This window comes from Vicia villosa, linkage group LG4 (genome assembly GCF_029867415.1).
Source record: "Vicia villosa cultivar HV-30 ecotype Madison, WI linkage group LG4, Vvil1.0, whole genome shotgun sequence".
NCBI classification, from domain to species: Eukaryota; Viridiplantae; Streptophyta; class Magnoliopsida; order Fabales; family Fabaceae; genus Vicia; species Vicia villosa.
This window is the reverse complement of record NC_081183.1, coordinates 48,196,771-48,213,310: the sequence shown is the minus strand read 5'-3', so window position 1 is coordinate 48,213,310 and position 16,540 is coordinate 48,196,771. Positions and strand designations below refer to the sequence as shown.

Genomic DNA, 16,540 nt, shown 5'->3' with positions numbered 1-16,540 from the left:
ACCACGAAAGAGGAGGGAGAGAGAGATCCAAAACCTTAAGACATCGAATATATGGATATTCTCTCTTTTAAATCTAGCATTTCACTCATTTATAGGCGATGTAACATTTAACCACTCACATTTGTACCCAACATATTCTATCACAAGTATGACTCTTCTATATCCTATAACAAGAACTAGCTCTCGCTCTCCCACACTAAGCTAAACCAAAGACTCTAATACTACTTCTTGGGGAATTAGGGAAATACGGCAGCAATAACGAAACCAATGCTCCAAGACTACAAGAAAGGAAGATGACATATCTCTACTCAAAATCTTAAGGCATCAGATATATGGATTATATGCAAAAACGGGAGCAAAAACAGGATCAATGTTTCAAAATCACAAGAGAGACAGACACAACATTTTTACCCAAAAACTTAAGGCCCGTGTATATGGTCTCTCTTATAAATCCAACATTTTACTCATTCATTAGCAATGTAGAACTACACCAATTATACTTGTATCCAACAATATCTTTGTGATATGAAAATTCCTTGCATTGAAGATGGTGTGAAAAGGGCTTGATTCTTCATTCTCATGTGGTACCTATAAATATTTGGAGATTCTAATGAGGGCCATGCCATATGCAGAAAAGTGGATTTCTTTGAATTTTCACCTGCATCTGTATGTAGTTGAGATTCAATAGTTTCTTGTTCGTGAGATGATAGCTAATGAGTTTGCATGTGTCAACTACTCTCTTGTGACCTCCAACTTAAGTGTTAAGGAATGAACGCTCATGTTTTGAATTATTTTTTTTGTAATATATGAAGCTTTACAAATCTCATTAGGATTCTTTGTAATTTCATAATCAAAGTCATACTTGATTACTTGAGCTTGATTCCTTGTGCAATTCCATTCCTCGTCGATTTTTCGGAATCTTTGGAGATTTTTCAATGAACTTGGAGGTGAGATTTAATGGTAATTCCTTTGATATTAGGAGATAAAGTATTTTTATTTATCAAAGTTGACTTTAGCACCACTATAGAAAGTTTTCATCAGGTTTCTAACTGCATAACTGTATCATGTAAGTTCATTCTCTAGATTTAAGTACTAGATACCAATAATTTTATGTTTAAATTTAAAATTTGTAATGTTAGTTATTTATAAATTTGAGGTTCAATTCGACATATTTGATTACTCAAAAAGTCAAAATAGTAATTTATATGATATTCATTCTATAGGCGACAAAATTAGTTTGCGCATTGTTGTATGCTGAGAAGATACCTTACAGTTATAAATTCAATTTTTCCGCATCGTATAGGTGTGAACAATGACAACTTCCAAATTCCAATAGCTATAGTGAATTTGTTTTCAACGTCTTTGTCTTAAGCATGTTTATCCCTAGAATACATCTACTAAAAATATATATTCTTATGCATCATTTCATATTTCTCCATCTTCCAATTTTGTCTTAAAAAAAACAGAATTGTTGTAAATTGTAATCTTACCATGCTACATGTCCTAGTTCTTCTAACTTTTTGTTGGGTTCAGGAAAAAGTTGTATTATTTAAACATCAATATTCTAATACCAATATATATTTATCTTTATCTTATTTTTTATCCTCTACAATTTACATATATTTCAAAACAATAAATACAAAAATGAGGACAGTTACACATATTTCAAAAAGATACAAAAATCAGAGGACAGATATTTGACATCAAAATTTTGAAGTAAAAATATCATTTCTCTGTAGAAAACTTGGGCAAGGGAAAATAAAAGTCGAAAACAGTGGCATATTAACATAACGACCTTTACAGAATGAATGAGGAATGATTCTACAAAATAGAATACCACGTGAACAAATTTAAGCAATAAAACCTAATAAACAATATATATGAATGAATCATAGTTCATTCTGGCGACGTCCAGAAGGAAACGGAGCACTAAACCTAGCTGAGAAACTGTGCGGTAAGTCACCATCTTCATTCTGAGCTCCACTACTGAAATTGAGAGCATAGCTGTGTTCATCATACTGGAATCTACCCTTCTGCTGCTTCTTGCCATACATGCTAATCTTTCTAATGAATGTCTTCCACTTAGGACCTGCAATCACTTCTGAAACCTCTTTCATCTTCCTCAACTTGCAAACCCACCAAGAATCCTCCCTTTGCTCCAGTAGACCTTTACCCTCATCATTGCCTTGACCCCATCTCAACCCTAAAACACGAAAGCACCCATACCCACATCCAGTAACCTCTTGATGATCATTGAATTCTTCTTCATTGTGTTCCACAGCCTCAACCAATGGCCTTCCCTCAAAAGCAGACATATTTTCAGAGAAATTGTAGGAAGTTTTTAGAGTTAGAGTTGAAGGGATTTATTTGTGCAAATACTTTTATAGGTGGTTATCATTAAAAAGAGAGATGCAAAGGAGAAAATGACAAAGAAACTGAAGCTATAATAATAATAATAACAATATTAATAATTTGCAAATAAAGCATCCTATGCTGGTTGGTAATGCAACTAACAACATTACGTGATGTATCTGGCAAATGGCAATTTCAACTGCCAAGTCGGTCGCTCAAGACACTACAATACAATTTAATATTAGAAAAGAAAAAGAAAAATCATATAATATAAGGATTCTTTTTAAAGAGGTATAAAGCAAACTCCAACGGTATGCTGTGTCATGCTCAGCTGTAGGTGGCTCCCACGTAAGAATTTAATTGTTGGGCCGGCCATAAGTCAAACCCAGTGGTGGTATATGTTGAAGAAAAGAAACTCTTGTAAACAGTTTCACAATCAATCGCCGTAATGCAATCAATTTTTACAATAGCATTAGTAAAACACATGGAAAAACATTAACAATAGCAAAACATAGTTAAAAGTGCTGCTACTCTTTACCAATTTTTACAACTGTAAACAGTCTAGAATATGAACAAACATTTTTCTTTATCTTTTTTTTTTCTAGTAATGAACTAAAATTTACGATGTCCAGTGAAGTTTGGGTGTATTACAAAAATAGGTAGTAGTAGTACTACTACTACTATAGACGACTTGGACACTTAGTAACAACCATGGATGGGAAACATTGCAAAGATCTTTATAAGAAAAACATTGCAAAACGTATTGATCCGCAAAATGGATGGGAAACACAAACCATAGAGGGACATAGGACTAAGCATCTTGCTCCTGCAGTTGCGGGAAATTACTTCTGCACTTGAGTCTGAGATGAAGTAGGTTGTTGTTGTTGATTTTGTCCTTTGGGGGAGATTTTGGCAGCCATGGAACGTAAATCATTGGCAATCTCTGTAAATGAAGGTCTTTCTGATGGTTCTGAAGCCCAGCACCTCTCCATCACCACTCTCCATTCTGGATCACAAGATTCTGGAACTAGAGGTCGCAGAGTGTTGCTCACAATGCCACCTGAATTATATTAAAAAAAAATCACAGCTCAATAACCAAATGCATACAAACAGAATCTACATAGTATGGATCCAGCCTTTTGATTACCTATTATGGCCCCATAGTGCAAATCGGCATACGGCTCTTCTCCAGTAAGCAGTTCCCACATGACAATACCAAATGAGAACACATCAACCTGTGAGAACAAATATTAGAACAAAACTAGTTGACTTAGAGAATGACAAAATGTGCAGGAAGCATTAAATAAATTAATGTTTAAAATAAGTAAAATAAACCTTTTCTGAAACAAGGCTACTACTCCCATTCAGCAGTTCAGGTGCCATCCAAGGTAGGGTTCCTCTAACACCACCGGATATTAGAGTCTGGCATTTTACTTTGGACAGGCCCAAGTCCCCAACCTGGTATCAGAATCAATGTGTGAATAACAAATATGGAACACATATTCAGTTGCTCTGTCGTAAAAGTTTAACTGTTTAGATCATGAAAGGAAGAATTAAAGACCCTAAATTCAGTTCCAAAAAAATCGGAAGATACGGTGCTTAAAGTCGAGTGGGAGAGCTTATTCTAAATCATTAGTAGATTACTGTGTCAACTGCATTGATTATGTAAACAGTAAAATTAAGGATAAGGCATAGGCAATAGGCATATTTTAGCCATTAAAACTAAGAAACTGCAAGTACGGCCGGTTAATAGAACAATTGGACAGGACAAAAAACATTTCAAACTCCTCATCTACTTCATGTCAACGAGCATCATGTGACTTACGTCAATGATCCCATGCAAACTCCATAAAGTCTAACATTATTAATTTGGTAAGACTATGAGGTGTCCCAGCTGTGGGACAGTAATCACAGGGTAATAGTGTTATTAACCTCAGAATAGTCACCAATTCAGTCAGGGTATTGGTGGGTCACTGGGTCACTGATTCAACCAGTGGGTCACTAGTAGACCACAATGTATACAATAAAATTGTAGTTTTATATTGTAAATGCTATTAAACTCTTTTAGGTCATTGCTTTCGGAATTAAGAGGTAAGCATGAGTGACAATTTTATGTATTTATTATGGTGACAGGTGTTAAACATTCTCGAGACAAACTTTTCCTTTTATTGATTCCTTACCCAACCAAATATAAACTTGTCATAGTGTGCTTTGGTATGTTGCATTGCATATGCCAGATTTTTGTTTCAATTCTAAAAGTAAAATGCTTTCTTACTATCCCGAGAAAACGATACACATTGTCCTATGTTAGATATCACATCACTCTAAAATTGATGGCAAAAACATCCAAGAAAAACCGACAGCACATAACTTGTACAAAAACCATATGCAATCAAAGCTAGCTGGCTAACTATAGTGATGGAGCAGATGGTTTTGCCTATCCACATTTCCAAACAGACAGGCACAGAAATTTCAAATACAGCATCATCAAAAATTAATCTTTGTCCCAACCCATGACTCTCCTTGTTATGGGCATCAAAAAGAATGACGCTACAAGATATAAATGACTCCACAGATTTAACTTCTGTATTATTATTTTTTTTAATAACTCCTTTTTTAACAAGTTGGACTGCCAGAAATTTGTAGCGAAGGAAAATGGAAAAATGAGGCGGGGAGGATAAGAAGACAGACTACTAGACATAAGAGTGATATTAATGAATGAAAGGAAAAGTTATAATTTGTTTTTCAATTTAGTGTGTAAGAACCAGAATATTAATAGCAGCCTAGAGCGGCACTATACCGGGATGTTGAACCCACGCGGAAACCCTTCGCTACGGAGTAGCTGTGCGCGTCTCACTTTGAGATCACGGCCGCAAAATGAGGGATAGCGGGTGGCGGGCGGTTCCCGGTCCGGGCAGGTTTTTTACCCATTTTGGGCTTTTATGTTTCTTTTTGGTGCAAAATGACATTTTTGCCCTTAAAAACTAAAAAAACTGGAAAGCTATTTCAGATCGTGTTTCTCTCTTCGCTGCTTCTCTCTTATCTCTTTGTGTTTCTCCTTTCTTCTGCTTGTCCTAAACCAACCTGGTTCTCCTTCCACTTCAACTGCTTCTCTGTTTCGCTGCTTCAAGTTATTTTTCTCTATTCTTCTTCTCTACTTCTCTATTCTATTTTTCTGTTTTAAAATCTTCTCTATTCTTCTTCTTTTTCTTTTTTTCTTCTCTATACTTCTTTTCTTTGTTCTTTGATATTTTATTTTATAAATCTTTTTATGGGTATTGTGTTCTTATATGATTATATAGTCTCTTATATAATTTCTCATATGATGATATGATTTGTAGATTATGTTTTATACATGAAATAAATTTTTTATGGGTGTTGTGTTGTTTGATATTTGTTATTAATTATATGTTTTATGATAATTCATATAATCATCCCGCTATGCGCTATCCATTTTTGGGGTCGGCCACTCCTCTCCGCTATCCGGGATTAATAACTCTGGCAAGAACCACAAACACAAACCAATTTCAGTGATGATGAGTAAGACAACTTATCTCCACACTAACCCTTGGGACAAGTTATCCTATACTATCATAATCCAATATTTGTTGAGTCAGCCAATAGGCCGTGTGACTCTTTTGGCGTATCATATTCTATTTTATTCCTTAGTATTTAAGGACAGTGACATGGGAACTGAGAAACTAAAGAGAACTAGTGCAAATCAATGCAAAGTAACTCCAACAGAGACTCTAAATGTGTGAAGATACTGCATCCGTTAGAAGACAAACATTTAAATGATTAACCAAGGCTGAATCATAAGACAAAGCAAGAAAAGACATGTATGTCTGGTGTGATAGGAAGTTTGGACAAGACATCTATATATGAACAAACAAACAATTACACAACTTGATAATGGAAGTGGAAAGAGAAGAGAAGCAGAGCCTGGAGCAAGAGGTGACAATCCTAACCAACAAAACCTTATCTCACTAAATGGGGTGGTGTCACCTACATGGATCAAATTACACCATAATGTTCTATCAAAGACCATGATTCTATCCAACCTTTTAATCTTGAGATCCTTCTTAATAGTCAAATCCAGGGAAATCCAATATTCATGTAATGGTTACTGATAATGAATGCAGCTCGAGAAATTTTCGCATTTTCTACTGTTTGTTCAATTTTGTATATGAAAGAGCAAAATTTTGGGGAATTCGAACTGATGTTATGTACCACAAGTTATATGTTATTTCAAGTCCATTGCAAGACAGCAAGTTTAGACTCATTAATTACTATTTGGTTCACAAAAGAATGAATATTTCGTGTGGCTGTAGGAATGGAAATTGAAACCACTTCCAACCCTGAGGACAAGGTTGTTCATAAAAGGGTGGCATTGATAGGACATCTAGACACATATGCCTATTCTAGAAGGTTGTAGAAGAAGTGAAATAAGAGTTGGTTAGTATATTCCCCGAGTTTTAGGAATTTATGTTATAAGTTATGAGAGGGGGGAAGCTGAGAGGCATTCAGAAATGTTGTTTAAAAATTTGTTAAGAAAGTTACTTTCTGATTTAGGAGCTTAGCTCTAGTTTAGGAGTTCATAGAACTTTGGTTTATGCATATCCATTATGTTCTCCACCATTGTAAGAGCTTGAGGCTCACCATTTCTAATCAATAAAATTCAGTGTATCATCTTAAAATTCTGAGTCCTATTGCATCCCCTGAAGTCATTCATGCATGGCAAATAAAAATATTACACTCTTTAAATCAGTCTTTCGGAAGATTCAAATACCATAAATCCGGCAAAAGCAGCAAATCGGCAATCTATCTCACCACGCTACCCCAACATATCCAACGACATTTATTGAAGGATCTTCTCAAAAAGAACGCAACAGGGGTTATATGTTGACACACTCTGGACTTTCACACAATTAAATAGAATTGCTAAGAACCCTAGAGGGATAGAGTATATGGAAGTTGGTGCACTAATTAATCAGCTCCATATATACAAAATAATGCGATGAATGTCTACCACAGGTGAATGCTGCAGAAAAATATTTTAAATATGATACTATCCATCAGAAACATTTAAAACCTTGCATATTGGGCGGTGTGGATCACGGAGATTCACAAGCAAGTTGTCACTTTTCAAGTCAAAGTGGACTATGTTTTTTCCATGGAGGTACTCCATACCAAAGGCCACATCCATTGCAATCATAAGACGCTTGCGCTTGTCAACATTCCTGATATGATCAAATAAGTATCAAACATTTTTAACATGAAACAGTGATATTTTAAATCAGGGTAATGCAAAATAACCAACATTAGAGAGTGTAATCATGCAAGACATGCAAATACCTCCCATTCTTCTCGAAGGCATTTCTTAGAGAACCATTAACCATATACTCTGTTACTGTTGCCACAGAACCTCCTGGGCCATCAAGAACGACACCATAGAAAGCTACCACATTTGGGTGGTGTAAGTCAGCAAGCTTGATTGCCTCATTCCAAAAATCAGCTCTCTGCTTGATGCATAAACCGTGAACAATTTAAGCTACTTCACTGGTAATGAAGAAAACTATGAGACAATGGAAATCAAAATCATTAATCGTTCATTATGAGAGGACAGACCAAGCGTTCTTGTTCTGGAGGCTTTCCCGCAAAACACCTATCATTAATCCGCTTTATTGCAACATCAGTACCTCTCCATTTTCCATGATACACAGTCCCGAAGGTCCCAGATCCCAATTCTACTAGCTCTTCAAGGTCGCTATTCTTTATAATCTAGCCACATTCCCACAGCAAGGTTTTAGTTTAGCAGGAAAAGAATTTTTAATAAGAGAAACATGCAATAGAAAACAATCAACCTGTAACGCTCCAACATCTGATGCTGGAAAGCCAAAATTTGCCTTCTCTGAAAGCTTGCTTTTGTCATCCTAAGGGGGAAAAGAACAGTTCTATTTAAAATAGTTAAAGTTCCACATTAAAAAGAGCAAGATTGGGAGAGGAAGAAAGCATTTTATTTTGGGGACAATTCCTGCGACTGCAAGGAATAAAATATAAATAATAAGGAACGTTTATGTAAATCACCTGAGTTTTTTCTCTACACTGTATATTTAGTATATTATTTCGAACATCTCCATCCTCAGTGTCTTCATGATGGGATACATCTCGGGCATGTAAGTCAGGATTTGAAGTGCTTGAGTGCAGAACGGATGCAGCTAAACTTTCAGCAACAGCTTGAAGTTGTTGCTCTTCTGGTGATCATTCAAAGAAGAAACCAAAATACAATGAGTATGGCATACGAGATCTAAAATATTTATGATTGAAAAGGAAAACTTATATGTAAGATATTAACACATTACAGACCCTGGGCATATCGAGCTTCTTCTAATGTTGAATTTTGTTTGAATGTCTGACAGAGACCGCCATCCAATTGAGCATCAAACTTGTGTTCACCACCGTTGCCTGAATTCTCACCAAACTGGTCAATAAAAGAATAGGTTTCTTTTTTTGATGTGACTTTGTCCGGTCTAGGTGGTGGAAAGTAAGTGCCTTGTAGATTCCAGGGATCCTGATTGCTAAAAAGTGAGTTTGAAGAATCCTGCAAATGTCCAAACCCAACAGATTGCGAAATTGAAGATAAAACTGCTTCATCCTTCTGATGGACTCCATTCTTAGATTGAGGACTTACTCCAGGAATGCCCCAAACGGGTGGGTGTGCAGCCTCATTGTACTCCACTTGCGTAGAATTATTACCATACGCAATTTCTACATTGGAGTTAGGAAGAGTACCCATCATCTTAATTTGATTTCCATCAGCAATCAATTTTGACCTGCCAGTGTTGTTATCCATAACCAAATCTTGCTTCTCTATAGCATGCTGAGTATTGTAATCAAAATTATCATTATTTACAAAAGTTTCAGGGTTGCTTATCTTGAGGTTGTCCATTCTTCCATCGATATGTTTGAGCAGGTCCTGTGCAATCCAATTCTCCACAGCATCTGCTTTTGAAATTGTACTAGCAAGCTCATTGGTATTTTCTGTTGATGATCCTTGAACCATGCTCTCAGAAGTTTCAACAGATGTGCCACCAACTAAAGGTATTTCGTTAACAGGCTTATTCACAACCACGTCCTCTTTGGCCAAGTTTTCAACTGGCATCATGTGCTGGCTGCCAAAATCATCTAGATAAGACGGTGGCGCTGTTCCTGTCAGCCCATCCTGTGACGACTGTTTTTCACCTGTTCTTCCCACATTTTCCGGGATAACTACTGCGTTTCTGGGAAGATCAGGCCTATCCACTATAAAGTTTCTCTCACCTTCAGCCTCCACAGAAAGACTACTTGTGTCACTACAAGGTATGATGACCCTGGGTCTAGTCCCAACTGCTTGTTCAACATTAAGATTGCCTTCCTTCACTGGTGCAGTCACCAAAACCCTATTTGTTGGTTGAGGTCTTAAAGTAACCTCAACTGGAAGACTATTGTAGCTTGGCATTGAATCAGGAATTAAACCTGCACTATGCTGATCCTGTACCACTGGATCTGAATGTGCATGAGGTAGTTTTTTCTGACACATATAACAGTCCTCCACTCTTTGAGGCACCCCTACCGGTTGTTGAGGTAACAATCCATCATGAAAAATAACATGCTCCGATGGAGAAACCTGAACCCAACCATAATTACCTCCGAAAGGGACTTGATGTGGATATGCTTTGTAACTTTGCTCAGCATGAAGCTGGTGGTGCATCCTTAGCCCTGAAGTATTTTCATCATAATATTGCTCAAAATCGATCGGTTGTCCTTGCATGACTGGTCGTGGTTGAATAACACACGGTCTTATACCGGCATGAGATGATGGCTGAGCCATTGTCATCTGCACTGCAGGGATTACCCGTGGGGATACATAACCAGCAGTATGATCATGAAAATTATGCTGAGAGTAGATAGTTCCAGGCCTACCTATAAGCTGGGAACTTGGGAATCCTATATGGGCAGGCATCTGGACATAATCTGCATGGTTCACAAGTTCCTGTCGAGGATCAACGAAAGCCTGCATAGGCGCAGATGGCTGGATTTCCATTCCAGACTGATGCGACCCAAATTGCTGCTGGGAAAAAGCAGTGGGTGGAGACTTTTCTACCTCAACCTCATTCTGGAAAGGTAGAGTGTGAGTTGGACCTGGATTAGCCACAGGTATGCCCAATGAAACTGCAGAAATATCTGGGCATATTGATTCAACAGGCTCAGAAACCATAATGTTTGAAGTAGTAACGTCATAAGATGTGGCAACACTCATATCGGGTGATAAAGTGTTGGACTTAGGAGGGCCGTTGACATCTACTTGAGCAGCATTTGAGCCATCAGGAGCCTCTATCCCGCCCAAATCAGAATTTTGAGTAGAACCTGCACTTGTAATACTCCCTTTATTTGTGAGTTTGGCACTAATCCTGTCAGCAATTCCATTTACAGCTTCAACATATTTCTGTCCACCATCATGTAAATTTACAAACTGCAACACACCAGAAGGATCAAATTCCAAAGCAGAAAACAGAAAGACCCTTAACTTTGGAGAACCATCTGAAGACCTCTCAATCAACCTTTCATATTCTTCCATCATATTATCCAGATCATCGGCACAGGAAACCGAGACCAATGCATCAAGATCCTCACCAGGAAGCTGATATTTGATAACCACAGGTTGCCCAAAAGTATTAACCATCTTTTGTGCCAAATCATTAAAACTCACATCTCTCTTAACACTTATTATCCTAGTCTGCCCACCAACATACCTCAACATTCCATCACTAGGTCTAGGCAAAATCTTCCCACCATAACTGCACATAAATTTCATTTTCCGCCCCGAAACCGAATCATCCCTGCCGTTTTCATCAACCCGCTGGCTAGCAGGGGGGCTAGAACGAGACCCAATCAACCCAGCACCACCAGCACGATCATCACCATTGGCAATTACTCTGCCACTCTGAAGATTATTATTATCCAAACCATTACCAGTAACCCAATTACCCGAATTCAAAGGATATCCATTCGCAGTTGCAACAAAACTACCCGAAATATCACCAGCATTGCCACCAGCAACACGACTGGGAAAACTAAACCCAACAGTAGGGTTCAAAGCAGGATGAGGAAGGGGATGGGGAACCCCAGGGCGAATGCACCAGGTGGTAGAAGCAGCACCACCACCACCGCCAGAAGCCACATTTCCATATCCCACTCCAGCCAATCCACCATCAGGATAATAAACAGGAACCCCACCGGAGGCTCCATTGTCCCTAACAGCCGCCGTAGTAACTGGCAATACAAGTGGCGGCTCCTCCGATCGAACTACATTCGGCGGTGGTGGTGGCCGCATATCTCCGGGACTTGAGTTTTGATCAAACGCCATGAAAACCGAAAATGACAAATTCAAAAAAATAAAACCGAAATAGAGCAAGAAAAAACCGTAAATCAATCGATGAAGACGGAAACCCTAGGATCGCTCAAGCAGAAGATTCACGCATTGAAGTACCTAGAAACACAAAGAACAATTCAAAACCCTAGTCAAATTAATTGAGCAAAACGAAAAGAGAAATTACGAAGAAGAGAAAAAGAGAGAAAAAAAAACCAGAACCTGAAGGGTGCACAGTGTGAGAGTGATGAGTGATTGATAACGTTTTATAGTTGAAGTCGGCGCGTAGAATCAATCTATCCCCAAAGAAAGAGGGTTTTCGAAAGAAACGCAATTCACAGTCTTCACTTTTCTCAACACTACTGCGATGGAATTTTATTTTATTTACAATTTACAATTTACAAATAGAAAAATGAAAATATATTGAGATGAAGCTGAAACTAATGAAAGAGTGAGTGAGAGTGCAGTGTGGAATATTAAAGCGCGTGCGGTTACGTTAATTTGCCGGGAATGTGATGGAAACGGCGGTGGAGAAGAGGGAAATGGTAGTAAAAGAGAAGGCACGTGGATTCGACCGCTTCATGCAAAGAGTGTTGAATTAGGGAGATGGATAGAGATTTGTTGTGTCATTTTTTGTAGCTTAGCTAAATGGGTGGGGTTTTCTATCTCCCCCACCAAATCTTTACTCTCACCGGTCACCAACATCACTTTTTTTCAATTTTTTTTTATGTTAAAAAAAATAAAGAAAATTTATTCTTTTATCTAAAAATATTTAAATGAGATAGTGACTTTTATTAACATAAATTTTCAATTCGAATTCTCGAATATTCAATTGTATTAAATTTGACAATTTCTCAATCCATCTCATGGATCTTTTAGATACCACGCGAAATTCTATTTTTTTCCTTGCTTCTATAGAATCACATCCGAAAACACCCTTATTTTACACTCTTTTCGTAGATACATCTACAGAACCGTTAAAAACATAGTATAGCAGAGTTAAATTCAACTTATTTCAGTTTAGCAATCCTTCCATAGATGTACCTACGGAACGTGGTGAAAATAAAGTGTTTCATAGATACACCTATAGAATAGTCTGCTAGATTTTCAAATCATGTTCATTTCACTCCAAAATTCAATATTATTGCAAAAATGTAAAATTAAAGTAATCCATTTTAAAGATAATAGTAAGTAGACAAAAAAATAAATCGTATAAATAATGTCGGTCATAATGTCGAATATATCATTAAAATAACTTACCTAAACGAAATAAAAATATAAACATAAAAAAACAACAAGCATCACTATTGTGCATGTTGGACATCAACCTGCGCCTCTGCCTCTACGTCAATCACGCCCTCAGCTGACTATGTCTCTAGCGTCAAGTGCCCCACTAGTCCTGGCACGATGTCTACAGTACAGAAATGGCGCATGTGTCAGCCTAATCATAACATCCACCACAAGCCTCTGCTCAAAACCGTCAAAGAATAAACCATCTACAATGCCTACCATGCCCGTGCAGCTATTTGACGATACCTAGGAAGAAGATCCTGAGTGTGGTCCAACTCAGTCTGATGAGTCTGCAGAATCTCCTCGTGGGCTGGTCTGGGAGGATCTCCAGGTGCAGCGGGAAGCATGTACGGGCGTGACACTCTGTAGTACTAGGTGATGTACCCCCTCAATGCAGCTCCAATCGTGCTCTGCTATGTCGCCCGAGTCTCCTCAGGAACTATGTGATGCTCCCAGTCTACAAATACCTCATCTAACTTGTAACATCCCTAATTATCTAGGCATGATAATGTACATATGAGGAATTATTGAGAAGAGACAAGTGGATTAGTTAGAAACAAAAGGGAATTAGTTAGAATGGAACTACATGGCAAGAGTGTAAATATCTTTTAATTGAAGGGTATTGTGGCCTTTAAACATGAGTGCATGGAACTTAAGACATGTTTGGTAAGATAGTGTTCATAAAATCAGAATTTATGAGAGGAAGAAAAGAGGAGTAGCTTAAGAGCAAGAGAAGAAAGGAGTTCATATCTTCATTTTCGTATTCCATGGTACAGCTCCACTAAATCAAGTATAACTCTCTGCTCGTAACTCCGATCGTAACTATTCTAGTCTCGTTGGAAAGCTAACGAAATTCACTTCGATTTGCATATATGGCTCGCGTTTATATCTTCTGTTTTGAAGAAGATATGTGAGTTTGAAGTTGGATGATGCATGCTGAAATGAGTTATAAAGGGGTTACGGGTTTGGTGAGCTTGGAGATGAAGCTTTGGCTATGGTGCAAGTCCAATGGCAGCAAGAGCATCCTTCTAACTTCTATTTAGCCAAGGTGAGTTCCATAGTTAGGAATGTGGGTAGGATTTAGGAAATAACATGTTCAAGGGTTTAGCTTGTGATCAATGTGATACATGCATAATTAGACAATAAGTTTTGAATTTTAGAAATAATTGATGTTGCATGTAGACACTCTATGCTTATTCCTGCTAAATTATGATATATGTATGTATAAACATGATTTAAATTGTTGTGGCATGTTGGGATTTATTTGGAGTGAAGTTGGATTAGAGTTGGAACTTTAAAATGCAGATTTTTGGGGTCTGTCAGTCATGTAACCGGTTACATGGTTGATGTAACCGGTTACATATGTGAAAAAGGGTGAAAAACGCAGTTTTTGGGTCATGTAACCCGTTACATGATTCATGTAACCGGTTACATCACTGTTGGGCAGATTTTTCAAATCTTCAGAAATTCATAACTTCTGTTCTGTAAGTCCGTTTGACGCATACTTTATATCGTTGGAAAGCTAGCGACGTGTACTTTCTAATAAAATTGGTCGCCAAACCAGAATGTTTGATTTAATCATACTTAAACCCCACTTAGTGTGTCTTGTCGAGTGAAATTGCATGTGACTATTTCCCCCGAGAACAGTTTCGTTCCGTATAGGGAACCGAGTGTCTCCTTAGTCATGTGAGACTTGTTTAGTTGGTATTTAAACATGCTAATGCTGTATATGATCATGGATATGTCAATTTTAACATGTGAATTATGCATGATTAGAATGAATTAATCTCATTGCACTTAATTGCTATATTTTGTTTAAATATGAATGCTATGTTGTGATGAGATGTGAATATCTTGTTAATGCCCGTTGTTTCGGTTAAACAATTGGGATTGTGTGCTTGTGTGATTTGGCGCTTGATATGTGTCTATGCTTGAATCGAAACGGGCCGGGGGCTAGGTTGCGCTGTGTCCCGGGCTTTGTGATCAATGGGACAGCCCACGATCGTGTGATCCTGGGCTCACACCTGAGCTACCGTTGTAGTGTGCTTGTGAGGGTCTTGAGACATTTCCACTTGCCGTTAACACACTTGCGTGCTCGATACGGTGGAGTTATGCGGCCAAGTAGGCCTACGCATAACAGGTAAACCATCTCTAGTGGTTCCATGTAGGCTACATCACTAGGCTTTCGCCCGATGGACCCAGTGTGTCAAGATGGTGTATTGTACTCGGTGTTAACACATGTGCGTGAAGATGGTTAATAGGACAATGACGCTAATTAGGCTAAGGTCATCTCGCGGCCATTAAGGCTTGTGCAAACCCGTCTAATCATCTTGCGGTGTGCTTGTACAAGTCTCTTGACAATAGGCATGGGCGTGATTCATCAAGGGTGTGTTTTTATAACCTAGTCGAGGCATTAACGCGTTTCTGGATTCCTTGTATATGGATGCGGGTTTTGCATACTTGTTTGCATTAATTGAGGACAGCTTCCGAGAGCATAAAGGCAAGTAAACTCGGAAGACCTGACCTCCAGGGTCGCGCTCGACAGGAGGCAGGCAGGTAAACTCGGAAGACCTTTTCTGGAGGAAACCAGTACTCATGATTGTTTGTTGATCCTATTGGTTAGTCAAGGGACTTCCAATATGGATTGTATTCTTGTTGTGTGTTTGCACCTGGCCGTAAGGATAACCCCGAATTAATGGTGGATTCGGTTTGTTAATGCATATACCCTGTAGAACCGAGTGAACCCGTAAGATAGGGGAACTCACTGAGATTTAGTAATCTCACCCCAATCAACTTATATTATTTTCAGGTGCAGTTTAGTAGCGTTTGGTCAATAGCAGGTTTGGACTGAAGACTTGGAAGTTGTGATGGCTCAGAGACCTCGTCAGATCTCATTCTCCGCTGTGCAGATCCATTGAAGACACGTGTTTTGCTATTCCTAGTAGAATTTCATGTTGTACTCAATATGGATCTTTCTATATCTATAGCTTTTGTATGTACTCAGTGTCAATTTTTAACGTTTCATGCATAATATACTAGTCAGTTATGTATGGGGTGTTACAGTTGGTATCAGAGCAGGTCGATTCTCGGCCGAGCCATGAGACATCACTAGCAACTCCCTTCTTGCTCACATGTGCGCGTTGCTAGCTTGATTTTACTGAAATCTCATTTAGTTGTTGAACTTGATCAACTCATTGACTGAGTGTGAGACAGTAGAATTACCGCAGAGCCGCCACGAGGACTCGTAAACCTGTAAGTGTCGTGAACCCAAGTAGAAAGGATCGGTTGGGTGATGAATTGTATATGGAAGCTGGATTTATTGGACGATGTAAGTAGAAGGAATATTGGAGTTGTCAGACTTAAGAGGAGCGTTTGACGCAAATAAGTAATACCCGAACTACCAAGGTGTGGATTGAGACAGCTAGAACCCCCAGGATTTTGATTGGACGAAGTGAAAATTTCCTATAAGTCTTGGTAATAGCAAGGAAA

General features: G+C 38.3%; 2 protein-coding genes across 3 annotated transcripts; both read right to left on the bottom strand.

Annotated features, from left to right (window-relative positions):
• Positions 1–1,367: 1,367 nt before the first annotated feature.
• Positions 1,368–2,723, bottom strand: LOC131594787 (uncharacterized). Its single transcript, XM_058866990.1, has one exon. It carries the CDS (start codon positions 2,313–2,315, stop codon positions 1,890–1,892), a length of 426 nt encoding a protein of 141 aa, XP_058722973.1. The 5' UTR covers positions 2,316–2,723; the 3' UTR covers positions 1,368–1,889.
• Positions 2,724–2,864: 141 nt separating this feature from the next.
• Positions 2,865–12,415, bottom strand: LOC131594786 (uncharacterized). Of its 2 annotated transcripts, none has more exons than XM_058866988.1 (11): positions 12,257–12,415; positions 11,984–12,123; positions 8,719–11,881; positions 8,440–8,606; positions 8,217–8,285; positions 7,981–8,133; positions 7,708–7,871; positions 7,445–7,592; positions 3,688–3,810; positions 3,500–3,587; positions 2,865–3,412 (listed from the first exon to the last, which is right to left on the bottom strand). In XM_058866988.1, exons 3-11 carry the CDS (start codon positions 11,756–11,758, stop codon positions 3,195–3,197), a joined length of 4,170 nt encoding a protein of 1,389 aa, XP_058722971.1. In that variant the 5' UTR covers positions 11,759–11,881; positions 11,984–12,123; positions 12,257–12,415; the 3' UTR covers positions 2,865–3,194. The 2 variants fall into 2 exon arrangements, with proteins under 2 accessions (XP_058722971.1, XP_058722972.1); XM_058866989.1 differs by having other exon boundaries at positions 11,984–12,120; positions 12,257–12,413.
• Positions 12,416–16,540: the final 4,125 nt, after the last annotated feature.

Bases quoted from the DNA above. Each gene is read 5' to 3' on its own strand.
- LOC131594787 (XM_058866990.1), bottom strand. From the start codon at position 2,315: ATGTCTGCTTTTGAGGGAAGGCCATTGGTTGAGGCTGTGGAACACAAT.
- LOC131594786 (XM_058866988.1), bottom strand. From the start codon at position 11,758: ATGGCGTTTGATCAAAACTCAAGTCCCGGAGATATGCGGCCACCACCA. The intron at 7,872-7,980 runs GTCTGTCCTCTC...TGCATCAAGCAG, and splicing joins CTCCAGAACAAGAACGCTTG to AGAGCTGATTTTTGGAATGA. The intron at 3,811-7,444 runs GTTTTAAATGTT...TTCTGATACCAG, and splicing joins CACACCGCCCAATATGCAAG to GTTGGGGACTTGGGCCTGTC.